The sequence below is a fragment of the Molothrus ater genome, chromosome 2, assembly GCF_012460135.2.
Source record: "Molothrus ater isolate BHLD 08-10-18 breed brown headed cowbird chromosome 2, BPBGC_Mater_1.1, whole genome shotgun sequence".
NCBI classification, from domain to species: Eukaryota; Metazoa; Chordata; class Aves; order Passeriformes; family Icteridae; genus Molothrus; species Molothrus ater.
The window spans coordinates 40,265,423-40,278,165 of NC_050479.2; the positions used below are offsets into that span (position 1 = coordinate 40,265,423).

A 12,743-nucleotide genomic window follows, 5' to 3' on the forward strand; every position below is an offset into this window, starting at 1 on the left:
AGTTAGAAATAAGAACTTGAGTGAGATGTGGAGAAAGACTCAAAGCTGTATCTTCTCTCAGAATGGTTATGGGTAAAGTTGGATCTAACTAGTTTGAATTACAGTAGTGTTTTCTATTGAGCTTTAAGGGACAGTCAGTGTGGATGAGAATTGGGGGTTCATAAAAATAAATATGTTGAAAGATGTGTGTAACCCTACTGTGAAGAGGGTACTGCAGAGGTGGTGTCAGAGTGGGTGACACTGTTGGTTTCTTCAGGACTGCTCTTGACAATTGTTGACTGAAAAGTGACCTTTGCATAGAAAAAGGCAATGCCTCAAAAAGACAAAATTTAAAGGCACCTGTTACGTGTGAGAGGCAGTGCTGAAGAATGGTGCAAACCTGGGGATTGGAATTACTGAATAAAACAGCATGAAGTGCAGCTTGTCATGAGTATGAGTATTACAAAGAGCCTTTGCAAAAGTCTGGGAGCTCATTAGTTGGAAATACAGAGCATTAGGAGGAGGTAATTTGGTTTTTTTGGCTGCAGCTGAGTATGAGCCATGAGACCAAATTGAACAAATAGGATCTGAGAATGTATTGAACTATTTTTATTCTGTAGAAGTAGGCAACAGTGTTGTTAGGTCCTAAGAAGAGTTAATTTTAAATGGAGTATGTTTTTTTGGCTGATTAAGGTCAAAAGTAATGAATCCAATGTGGAACAAGTACAGAGAGATTACTCAAATTATTGGATGAATGGTGGCTTTGCTTATGGTGAAAAGGACTTTGTTCTGCGTGGCTGAACAAGCTGGACTGTGAGACAAGATGGTTGCAGTTTGTGTTCAGAAGTGTGAAAAACTATTTGAAATAAAAAGCAAAGTAATTCAAGTGTCTATGGAAATTGAAAGTTCTGGAATCATTCAATCTGAATGCTCCATAACTTGTTTTTGATTTGTCACTGTATGTATTCTGTGACAAGCTTTGAAAAAAATGTTGTAGTGGTAGAGATCTAGTTCTTTATCAAGGTGATTAGCTTTACCCATTTGCAGCAGATATTGATGTTCCAGTCTGTGGTTTCTAGCAATATTTGATGTGCTCCATTACACGAAGGTTCTTTTATCAGTTCCCATTATTTTAATATTAGTAGGAATAAACTCTGTGCTTAGTAAAAGTTTGCAAAGAATAGAGTCAGCAAGACTATAGTGACAGTGTCTGTGGAAGTAATTTTCTCTTTGTAGTTGTGTAGAGAGAATATTTATAAAGCTATTTGTTTATTTTGTCTCTGTTGAAAGTATTTACAAAACCAAGGAAAATCAAATTTGGCAAGAATCCTTTCCAGATGTAATCTCTGAAAAAAGAGTGGGAATTGGCCACTCATGTACTTTCAGATTCAAGCAGTTCATTATGTATCTGGAGGCCTGATCTCTCTATTTTTGAAAGACAGCAGGTCATTCAAGAAACCAACTCTTAGTTCTTGCAAAAACACAGGTTGCCAGTGGTTCAAGGCTCTCACTTCAAACACCTGGTGTTCTGAGAAGAAAACTGAGACCTTTCTAACAGAGCAAGAGTGTGTTGTTTGGGTTTTTTGAAACAACTGCTACCTCCTGTTGCTCAGAAGAAAATTCAGGAATGATAACTGTTATATTTTAGAACAAAGGAATGAATTTACAAAAATTGTGAACTGGGAAGGAAGGGTGGATTTTTTTGTTTGTTTAGTAATTAGTCATTTCACAGGAAGCTTCTGAAATAACATTATTGATTATCAATTATTATCATTATTGATAATGATTTTGATCCCATTAAGTTGTGTTATTATTGAGCAATTAACATTTCAAAATGGCTGCATAATTTTGATTATAAAAATTCAAGCGAACAGTCGTTCCCTTCTTCTTGGTCTTCCAGCAAGTTATCTTCCTCACTTTTCTGTAATTGTTAATTCTCTTTTACAGTTGTCTTATAAAACTGTCAGCCTAACACCAGAATCCCAAGAGCTTGACACTGTAAAAAAGAAACTGTGAGGTTCCTAAAAATCTCTGAAGACTGTGGTGCTGTGAAGCAAGGAGCTTTAATATATGATAGTCATAGACTGTTAAGGGGAAAAGGGAAAATAGGAGGTGTATCCATATAGCCAGCAGAACTTAAAAAAGCTGCTGGCATGTAGCTCTTGCATTTTCTCTGTATGAACAACTGCAGTGCACTGCAACTGAGCAGTGCTGGCTTTTTAGTCTCAGGAGGTGAAACATGGAATGTTTTAGGCAGCTGCAACTGGGATTGGTTTGTGGTTTACCCAGATGCCTTTGTAATGATGTAATGCTCAGATTCCTGTGGCTAGTGAATGGAACTAGAAGGCTTGTGTGGTTGGATTAGATGTGCACATCTCTCTGCAGCACATCATCTCAAATTCCAGCACAGGATGTATGAAAGTGTAGACAGATAATTGTTTTCCACAAGGGAAAATATCTGATGCCGGTGTTAAGGTTATTTTTATTCATGAGGAGTTCTCAGAGAAGACTGGTTTGAATATTGAGAGCAGAGCATTCTGTGAAGCATGAGAAGAACCAGTAAGCACAATTTGGTTTGTAGTTTTTTAGTGATCTCTTAGAAATTATGTCCCTGGAAGTGTTGGTAAGGGTTACTGTGCAGCTGAGGGAAAACATGAAGTGCCCTGGTCTGGTTTCTTAAGTGGGAGATACATAAATATATAGATATAGTATGTAATATTTAATAGTGTGTAATAGTATGTTGTTCTCTTTACATTGAAATAAACAGAGGAACAAGCTGGTTCTGGCGGAAGGGATGTGGATCTTTTGCTCCGTTCATTTAATGGCAAAAGGGTGATAAAACCTATGCCCTTCTGTTTGTTTCCCAAAACTGACTTTGCATAAAAGGATGGATCAGTAAGATGTAAAGCAGGGGGAATTTCTTGGGGCTGGTGAAGCCTTGCAGTAGGTGCACTTAGAGTGTTTTTGCTTTGGGCTGATCTCACCAATGATCTGTTCCTGGAATGATTACCTGAAAGCAGTGATGTCTTATGGCTGACTTTAAAGTACTAAAAGTTATTGTGTACTCCCAGTTTGTGCCAGATGATGATAAAACGCTTTGAGAACCGAGTGGGTTTATCTTTGGGTTCAGTCAGTTCCAGCTACCTGTCCTCAAAACACCTCTTTCAGCTGTGAAATTTAGATATCTCCAGAGAAACTGTGTTCTAGGCTATCTTCCTCCTGCAGCTGTATGGGTTAATTATGTAACTCTGAGATGTGAGAGCAGAAAAGTATAGGTTGGAAGTGCTTTATAAGCTAAATTTAATTGTTAAAGAAAATACTGTTTTAGTGCTTGTCAGTGGTACTCTAGAAGTTCTCATTCCCCACTTCATGCTACTACGCAGTTGGGCTAAGCATAAACTGTGGTTTTATGCTTATTTAGGCATTACTGAATTCTTCTTGTATGAGCCTTTTTCTGTATGAACTATGTTTTTTCACTTAGCTAGCATGAGTGTCATCCTTTTAAAAATACATATGTCTGAAGTCTTTTAAAGTATTAATTTTATTTCTTGAGCACAAGATTCTAAGTAATTCTGTCCTATCTTTCTTAATTTTATGACTATTTTCTCTATTTATGACTTTTCCAGTTTAATCATAAAAAAACTTGGATTGGAAGAGCTCATTAAAGGTCGTACCATCCAACCCCCCTGTAGTTGTAATGTTTGTATTTTTTGTTAGCTAGTGAGGCTCCGTGTTGATAGATTAAGAAGGTATACTGTGGAACTTACCATCTGTGCACTGAAAGTGAGGAGCAGTAGTGAGCTGAATACTTAATAGTGGAGAAAAAGCAAATGTGGCAGCGTGGTCCACCTCAGTCCTACGTTTGCATGTTTAGGTGAGCACTCGTGGCTTTTATGTAACTGCTCAAATCAAGAAAGCTGGGAACAGGATGTTTTTTAGGAGTGGATGACTTTATGCAACTGAGAGACAAAGAAAAGGATAAATAAATCCTGCTTGATAAAACCTTGGCATCAGGGAGAGACAGGAAGCATGGCTATTCATGCAGGTGATCCTTAGTAAGAGAAAATTGAAGAGGATTGTTTGTCACACAAACAAAAGGAAATAGTGCTCTGTGCACTGAAAAAGGTGAATGAAATCCTTGGAAGGATGAGATATGAGAAAAATAGAAAAGAGGGATTCTGGGATCTAGGAGGGAACCAATTTAAGGAGAGAAGGTTAGACTAAAGGCTTACTTTTTTTGGTAGTGGTGTTTGATCTATTTGCTTTTAATAAAAAACAAATCTTTGTAATGATCTTCCATTCTGGCTACTCTTTATTGGTAAAGAAAAGAAATTGAGATGGCAGCATTTTCTGTTGCCAGTAGGATAAAACCCTGACACATGGACAGTGTTACATTTTTTCTTTATGTACAGTGAAATATAAACATATCAGTGTGTGCATATAAGGGATTTAGAAAGAATATGACAATTATGGAGGTAGAAAAAGGTAGGTAGGTAAATAGGAATATGCGGAATTTGAAGTGTTGTTGCCTTTAAAAATACCACATTTTGTTACAAATACTGAGTGACTTTTCTCTTTATATTTCTTTTTAACAGACTCTGAAGGCAGATCCAGAAGAATTGTTTACGAAACTGGAGAGAATTGGTAAGGGGTCTTTTGGTGAAGTTTTTAAAGGAATTGACAATCGGACTCAGAAAGTTGTTGCTATAAAAATTATTGACCTAGAAGAAGCAGAAGATGAAATAGAAGACATCCAACAAGAAATCACGGTGTTGAGTCAGTGTGACAGTCCATATGTAACTAAATATTATGGATCCTATTTAAAGGTAAGATACTCACAGATGGTGGTGATTTGATTTTACAGGTAATTCTTTTCCAGGCTATCCAGGTGTGCCTGTTTTTGTTGGTGAGGTTTGTCAAACCTCAGTTGAAGAAAAATATCTTTTTGTGCTTTAAACTCTAAAGAAAGAATGAGTTACTGTATTTTGTGAAGTATGTGACAAAATTTAATAAGAAAAAATGCTCATCTATTGCTATTTCTGTACAAAAACCCCTTCAAATAACATGAGTTTGTTGAGCTCTAATATGTTTATATTCTCTTAATATTAGTTAATTTAAATTCAGAATATTCAACCTAAGTCTGCATTTGAATTATCAAAACATTAAAAGCAATTAGTATCAGCTGTTTTGTGAAGCATGAAATTTTTTGTCAAGGTTTGATCCCTGATCATTCTAAGCTCTTAGGCTGTTCTTCTGAGGAGACTGAACTCAGCCTTGGTCTGAGTGATTTAAAAATTAAAATCTGAAAGTAAATAATTTTGCACATTAGACATAAGTGAAGCTAATAATGGAAGGGGTTTCTGTTAACTGTCTTGTGAATCTGTTTCCCTTTCCTCCCACTGCCGTATTACTATTTTCAGGATTCAGTTTGAAGTGTGCCAGATAGTTTGCTCTTTTGTTAAGGTTTTCTTTTTTTGTTATTGTTTTTAATGGCATGGATGTAATGATTTATTATGTCTTGAATGTAGTGGAAGTATCTCGAAGCTTTTGGTATTACTTTTTTACTTGGGCAGACTTTCTTCCCATCTCGACAGCTCTTTCTTTTATGACAGTGAGATGAGAATCTAGATGAGAGATTGTTGTCTTGGCAGGATTTGAAGTTAGAAGTAGGTAGAAAATACTTTATTCAGTCTGCTTTTGCTGTTGTGGAAGTATTCTATTTATCTGCAAAGACATGAAGGTTCTGAAAGGGGGACCCTGCTTTATCTCTGTATCTCTGAGATTGCCAGTTAATTTCCAGAGAAAAAAGGACTTTTTCTGGATCCAGGATATGCATTACTCAAGTGAGAGACAGTTTTTCCTTTCCTCCTTGTGCTCTGAACCAGTTTGCTTGGATATCTTATCAGTAATTTGGTAATGGTTTTTAGACCTGATAACTTGTTACTAAAGCTGGACTTCGGTGTTAGGGATAGGTTTGGTCTCAGAAGGCAGTTAATTGAGCAGAGTAAATTGGATAAAGTTTTCCTCATGGCTGCTACCAGTGCTTTTGAAATTACACTGTCAAGGGCTGATAGTTAAATGAAGTATGGCAGCTGCACCACTGGTCCTTCCTGGTCTGTTTGCTCCTAACAGTTGTATCCCTTCCCTGTGACATTCCAGCTGTGTGAGCTGTCCCATCATGTCTTGGTAATTGCACTGAGATCAAAGCCTTGTAACTGCACAGAGATCTCAAATTCCTGCTGCCTGTTCCCTATACTGCCTTCATTGCCAGCACTTCACAGAGGTATTTGATTGTGTCTGTGTCTCAGTAGGGCTGCAAGGGAATGTCACACAGTCCTCTCCTCTTCTCCCACTTCTTCTAGTTCAAAGCTGACTTTTCCAGGTTGGCCATTTTGTTGGTAAAGGCTTATCGGACCTGTTTCATGAGGTGAGTTCTATCTCTTCCCATCAGCAGAGTCCTAAACCAAAACCTTGTTGCCAGCATCAGTGGTGCAGCCAGTTTACTTTGTAAATTCATCTATTTCTGGTCTCATCATTTACCCAAACTGGCATAATTAAGGAAAAGACTACCTGGGCCTCCAGACCCTCGTCTCCAGAGCCCTGATATTGAATGTGATAGCTCCTATTACCATTGGTGTTATTTGTGTCCACATGAGAAACCAGCAAGGGGTATTAGCTCTTACATGATAAGAAATAGAATATAAGAAAAAGTCTGATGGGTAAACCTCTTATTTGTTTTAAAAGTGTATATAATTACTAAGAGGCTGAAAAAGAAAATCCAGTGTTCAAATTTGATCTAAGTGAATGTTGATGTTTTTTGAAGGTGTTGTGGCAGTGACTGCTTTTCCCAGTGGAAGGTGAGAGGAGATTGTAGGGCTCTGTACCCTGAGTGAGTTTGGCTGGGTTGAAGGGTCAGTAGGGATACTTGTGCTTATTGTTGTGGGGGGGACCCTCTGATACCTTCGATATCCCTTTTTCTGTTCAGTGCAGTAGCCTGTGAGTTTTTCAGCTTGTGTCAGCTTTGTGAGACACAGCACCAATAGTGGCTGTGTGTGACTCAGTTACTTTTGCAGTGAAGTACAGCTCTTTCTGCAGTTAGTAGAATGTGAAGCTACTCATTGCTTCAGTGCTTTGTGAATGTGTGTTGTTCATAAGACACTTGGTACTGCAGCACTTTGGGTCTTCAAAACAAAAAGCTGATTTCTTTATGCTGTTAAAAGTTAATGTGGGGTAGTTGCTGGGTGATGCTGATAAGTGGTAGAATCTTTGCAAAAGAAACATTTTGCAGTTCAATTTCCTTCCAAAAAAAGAGTAAGGTTTTGTTATCAGATAGAGGTATTGTGTCATCACATATATATACACACACACACAAAAGGGACTATATTAATATTTAAATGAATTGGTTCATATTCTTGGCTAGAAATCTAAGTTTATTTGCTGCAGGTCTCTGTTGTATTTGGAAGCCAGGACTGCCATATGTAGTTCTAAGGGTCTGACTATCTTTTAGCTCTGTTTCTGACAGTGCAGATGATCCATCACTGAGAATGTTCAACACATTAATTTTCCATGTGTTGAGTGATTAGGAGACATTGTTTCTTCTGTGATTGGAGAGTTTAACACTAATTACAAGAAAGATAATAATGTCTTGTCACAGAACAAACTTCTTTGAAGTAAGCAAGTAGAAAAACAATAGGATCTCAGTTTATATTGCCAGCCACTTCACTAATTATCATCCTCTAGTCTGTGCAGCCTTGTGCATGTTGACCATGTCTCTGGTGGATGTTGGATAGAAAGAGTTACTGTTTGTAGGGAACTCATAATTTGATTTTCTATTAATTACTTTGGCAGACAGATTGAAATTGTTTTTGGAATTGCTATCCTTTCTCTAAGTAGGCAGAATATTTTGGGCTTGAGTTTCTAAATATTTGTTTATTTTTTAGTAAACCAAATCATCTGTCTTTGAGAAATCTTTATATTGTTCTTCATTCTATGTTACTTCACACCTTCTTCCATTAAGCTAGGTGATTTTATATGGCAGTGTGTTCAGGAACCTGTTGATTGAAATTTTAGAAAGCTTATATAATACTACTATGCTTGCCTGAGGCCTCTTGCTGTCTTGAGATGATGTGAGAAGAGCTTATCAAGCTCTTGGTGCCTTCTGCATGATATACATGGTAAGACAGCTTGAAATAACTATTACAGTTTAATGAGTTAATGAAAGTTTCCTTGTTCTATAACTTTTTAAAAAAACTGGTTAGTTTTTAGGTTATACCTAGAATAGTGTGATATACCCAAAAGCCTTGTTAACTCTGCAATACTCTGTATATCCTATTTGAATGTTTTGAAAGTGTGTTTATAGCAAATTCTTCTTTCATATCCAAAAACTAAGCCATATCTGTTCATATGAAATATTACTGCTTTAGCACAATGAATCTTAAATAAGAAGCAACTTATTGCTCCCATAAAGCAAGTCTTGCATTCCTTCTAGACTTTGTTCTGTGCATCTGTTTTTGGAGGTTTGTGTGCAGTTGCTGTGATCAGAGTTCATGCAAATAGAGCAAAAGCAGTAGTGAAGTGGTACCAGTTTAGGTTGTCATTCTGAATATAAATTTATTTGTGGTACGCCTTTTTGTCAGAAATCAAGATGTATTTATATAAACAGAAATGGAAATGCACTTCGGCATTGTATTTTTAAATACAATGTCTTAATGTTCCCATTCTATTGGGAAAAAAGGTCTTTTGTCTGTAGGATATACTAAGTAACTGCAGTGTTGCTCTTAAAATAAATTGCAGTTCCATGGTTTATGTGGGTGCAGGTATCTACAGGGATTGCCATTCCTTGTCTGCCAGGGTGTGTTAAAAACCTGTGTTAATGGTCCTTGCTGTCTTCCAAATGAAAGGTTCATCTGTTCCTCTATGATCTGATTAAATGCTCCAAGGATAGCAGAGTAGTAGTTCTTTTTAGATCCTTATAGAATTAATTAATGAAACTTCTTTGGATCTTTTTACTTCTTTAGATTTTAGATCTAAAATCGATCTTCCTTGTAATGCATTAGGGATTATTTTTGTTTTGTTAATTTTTAAAAATTTCTTATAAATTTGGCTGAAATTTGCTGTCTCTTCTGAGTTTTGCTGAGCTGGAACTCTTAGGAAGTATTGCTGTGCTACTTATTCTAAAACTTTTTCAGTCTGGAAGCCTGTCAGCTCTGCTTTTTGCATCTTACTCTGTTTTACCAATTTTTCAAGAGCTTAGTTAGATTTGGTTCTGTGGTTGTTTCTCCTGTCCTTGTTGTTTGAAATCAGTTTTATTTTCAAGATTCAGATGTCTCTCTGGTAATGTTTCTTCAGTTTTGTTAATAACTTAAAGGATGGCTTTATTATAACTTAATAATGTTTTTATATTTCCTGATCTTGTTTTATTACTTAGAAATATATGAGCAAATTAATTTGTGTTTATATTTAAAACACTGAAGGTTAAAGACCCTTGACTTTTTTGCATATATGTATAAGTACATTACACTCCAAACTTAGGTTGATAAGTGTATATGGTCAAAAGCTGAGATTGATGTGTTTATATGTATGTATATGTTAAAAATTCTTTCATTTCTTCATCTTAGACTTCTGTACATATGTATGTAATGGCAGAGCAAATAATCTATAAGTAGTTTCATCATCCATTGTAACTAGGTGCAAATGATATCAAACTGGTATTGAACTAGTTTTGTAGTATGTTTTTAAAAAATACTACTATCTCTAAGCTTGTGTTTCTTCATCCTCCAAATATATTTTTCTAGCACACTTTTGAGCTTCAGAGAATACCCTCTTTTGAACTGTTTAAATTTATTGACCTAAGAAGAATAAGACTTACTCTGTATTTCCCCCTTTATTCATACAGACAGCCTCCCATTTTATGAATGTATTTTAAGAATTATTTTTAAAAAGTTTATAGGAAGCAGTGATAGAAGGTTCATAAAGGATAGCTGCCAATAATTTTTAGGCTTTTTGTTACATAAAACCAGTATGGCTTTTTATTTCCTGTCTAGGATGTAATATACCTACTGCTGAAAGTCAAGCTGGTGTTTCTATAGACAGCAAGAACACAGAAAATAGCTTCCGGTTAACTTTATGAGTGACACAGTCTACCCTAATTAAAAAAAGAAAGTGCTTTCATGAAGTTTAATTAACTGAATTCTGTAGTACAGTGAGTTCTGGCAAATGAACTCCAGCCAGAACAAAAAATTATTTATGAAAAATGGTGATTCTGAAATTAATCTGTGCTTTTATTTTTGGTAATCAGTTGAATGTGAAGTTGGTAAACAGTTCTGTGGCTGAGCCTTAGAAAGTCTTGTGTTGGTTAGGGCTTTGATATACACAGGATCAGTGATGCTCTTCTCAGAATAACATGTCCAGTTCACAGTGGGCTGGAAAACTGCAATGCAGTCAGTAAGGAGCTTCTCAGGAACAGTTCAAGGTTTGGGAAGCCTGTATTCAGGAGGATGACTGAAGTTCAGGCTAGGTTTTGTTTTTTTAAGAGAAGGTTGGAAGTGACTCAATGTGTATATAGGAAAGCCCTTTCTGATAGTTTAGTGCTTTCTAACCAGTTATGCCAAAATATGACAAGATGTACTTGCTGAGTGGTCAAGATAAGCAAATTTCATCTGATAATCTTCTGTACTGTTTTAAAGGGTAGACAGCTTAAATATTGGAACAGCTTATTTAAGGTGGGTTTTATGCCACCTAGCAGGTTTTGGGGTTTTTTTTGTGTCAGTATTTGCTGAATTTAAAGAAGCCTGAGCTTGAATGCTTAGGAGACTCATGGACTTTATTGTGGACATGTTGAATCCTAGGTAATGTAACTTGGAATGTGGGTGTTTGTGTGGGACTTAAATAAATTTAAAGTTGGTATTCTTTTGTTTTACAGGTTTAACTGGTTTACTTTAACATTTACGAGCATCTCTGAACTGACGTGACCTTAAATGTATGCTGTGGGTCAGCCAGAAGTTAATGGATTTGGTACATTCTGTCATCATTTGATATAGCAGGCAGCCTTTGGCAGGTTTCATCATGCTTATTGGGATGGGACATGGAGCAGAGATTTTTCCTGCTTAACTGTAAGACTGTGGAATTGCCCTGTGACAGGGGTGCTACCTCAGCACAGGGAGAATTGGAATGTGTGAGTAGTTTCTTGATGATCCATTGTTATGCTTTGTGCCCAGCCCCACAGCAGCAGCTTGTGCCCTTGCAGAGCTGACTTCTGCAACTACAGTCCCTGAACTTTGGGTGTTAGAACCATAGAGTCATAACATTGTTAAAGTTGGAGAAGACTTTTCAAGATGAGGCCCAGCCATCAACTTAGCACCATGACCACTTTGTTCACCATTAAAGCATGTGTTCACATTTTCTGAATGCTTTCAGGGATAGTGGCTGCTGTTTTCCAGGGTACTGTGCTTTACAGATACTTTACAATCCCTTCTAAAAAGGGAAAGAAATTTTTCTGTGAAGAAATTTCTCCACCTGGTACAACTTGAGTCTGTTTCTTCTCATCCTGTCACTTGTTACATGGGAGAAGAGACTGACCCCCAGCTCACTGCAGTCTCCCTTCGGGTGGTTGAAGAGAGAAATAAGGTCTCCCTTGACCTTCCTTTTCTCCCTCACCTCCCCTAGGCAATCCTCATGAGACTTGTGCTCTATACCCTTCCCTAGCCCCATTGTCCTCTGCACTCATTTAGGCAGGATTAAATGAAAAAAGCTGTAACTGTCTTTCATTTTTCCTGCTACAATTGCAGCCTTGTTGTAATCATTGCATTTTGTGAGGGGTTGAGGTGCTAAAATGCCTTTTTCATTCTCTTGACCAAAGCTAGAAGGAATTATCTTCACATTTAGGAATTCCTGCAGCTGGAATGAGAAGAAGGCTGGGGTTGCAAATTCTGTTCTTGTGGCAATGTTAAGAACAAAATGAGGCCCACTTTCCTGTGAGCCAGTCCATGTTCTTGTATGCTTACTATTCTTCTGAAGCACTGGTAACCCTCTGTTCTCATTAGGCAGCCCTGGCCTGCAGAGAAGTTGAATGAGTGTTGCCTTCATTTGTCTGTAGTAAATGTGGAGATGTCATCTGGCTGGACTGCTCAGAAGGAGGTAGCAAGAAGGTTTCTGTAGTGGTTCTGATAGGCTCTCAGATCTTGTCGGTCTACTGATTGTGAAAACAAGTAGGAAACTTCCATTGATAGAGCCTCTAGTAGCCATAAATGAGACAAAGGCAAAAGGATGCCAAAGAACCCATAAACTCTGTTTCTAGAGTCCTGTTGTTTTGCTGTGAAGTCCCATTTTCATATTTAAAATAGTTTGGTCTCTTCTTATTTCAGAGATATTACCTTGAACTCTGAACCTTTGTTGTGCATAGTCTTAACTACTGTCTTTCCTTGTAGCTATTTGCTGTGCTCTCAATGATAAAAAAGTCCCTAGTTTGCATTGTACTGTTTCAAATTTTAGTTTTAGAAACTTTTTATCCCAGTATTTTCCTTTAGCAATTGGAGGGATTTTTAGCACTTTCTGGAATCTGCATCATATTGCCCTATTTTTTCAATCTGTTGAAAAGTCTGCCTAGTAAACAATAGTGACTTCAAGAATTTTGCTGTTCATCAGTGTAATTAGTTCTGCACTTTTAGCCTTTTATGGCTAAGTAATTCTTGATCCTCAAGCATATCAAGGTTGGGAAGCATCACCTAGTATATCTCAAAATTGAGAGTCTGTGGTAACTGTATTTT

At 37.0% G+C, this 12,743-nt stretch overlaps 1 protein-coding gene across 3 annotated transcripts in view; it reads left to right on the top strand.

The window, feature by feature from the left end:
* STK24 (serine/threonine kinase 24) overlaps positions 1-12,743 on the top strand; it is a 52,533-nt gene that overhangs the window by 8,415 nt on the left and 31,375 nt on the right. Inside the window, exon 2 of one of the 3 annotated variants that reach the window (XM_036406886.2) lies at positions 4,575-4,805. In XM_036406886.2, the coding sequence (XP_036262779.1) occupies positions 4,575-4,805 (231 nt within the window). Of the gene's footprint in view, positions 1-4,574; positions 4,806-12,743 lie in introns of those variants that run through there. The other 2 variants (XM_054518574.1, XM_054518573.1) reach the window with 2 other exon arrangements.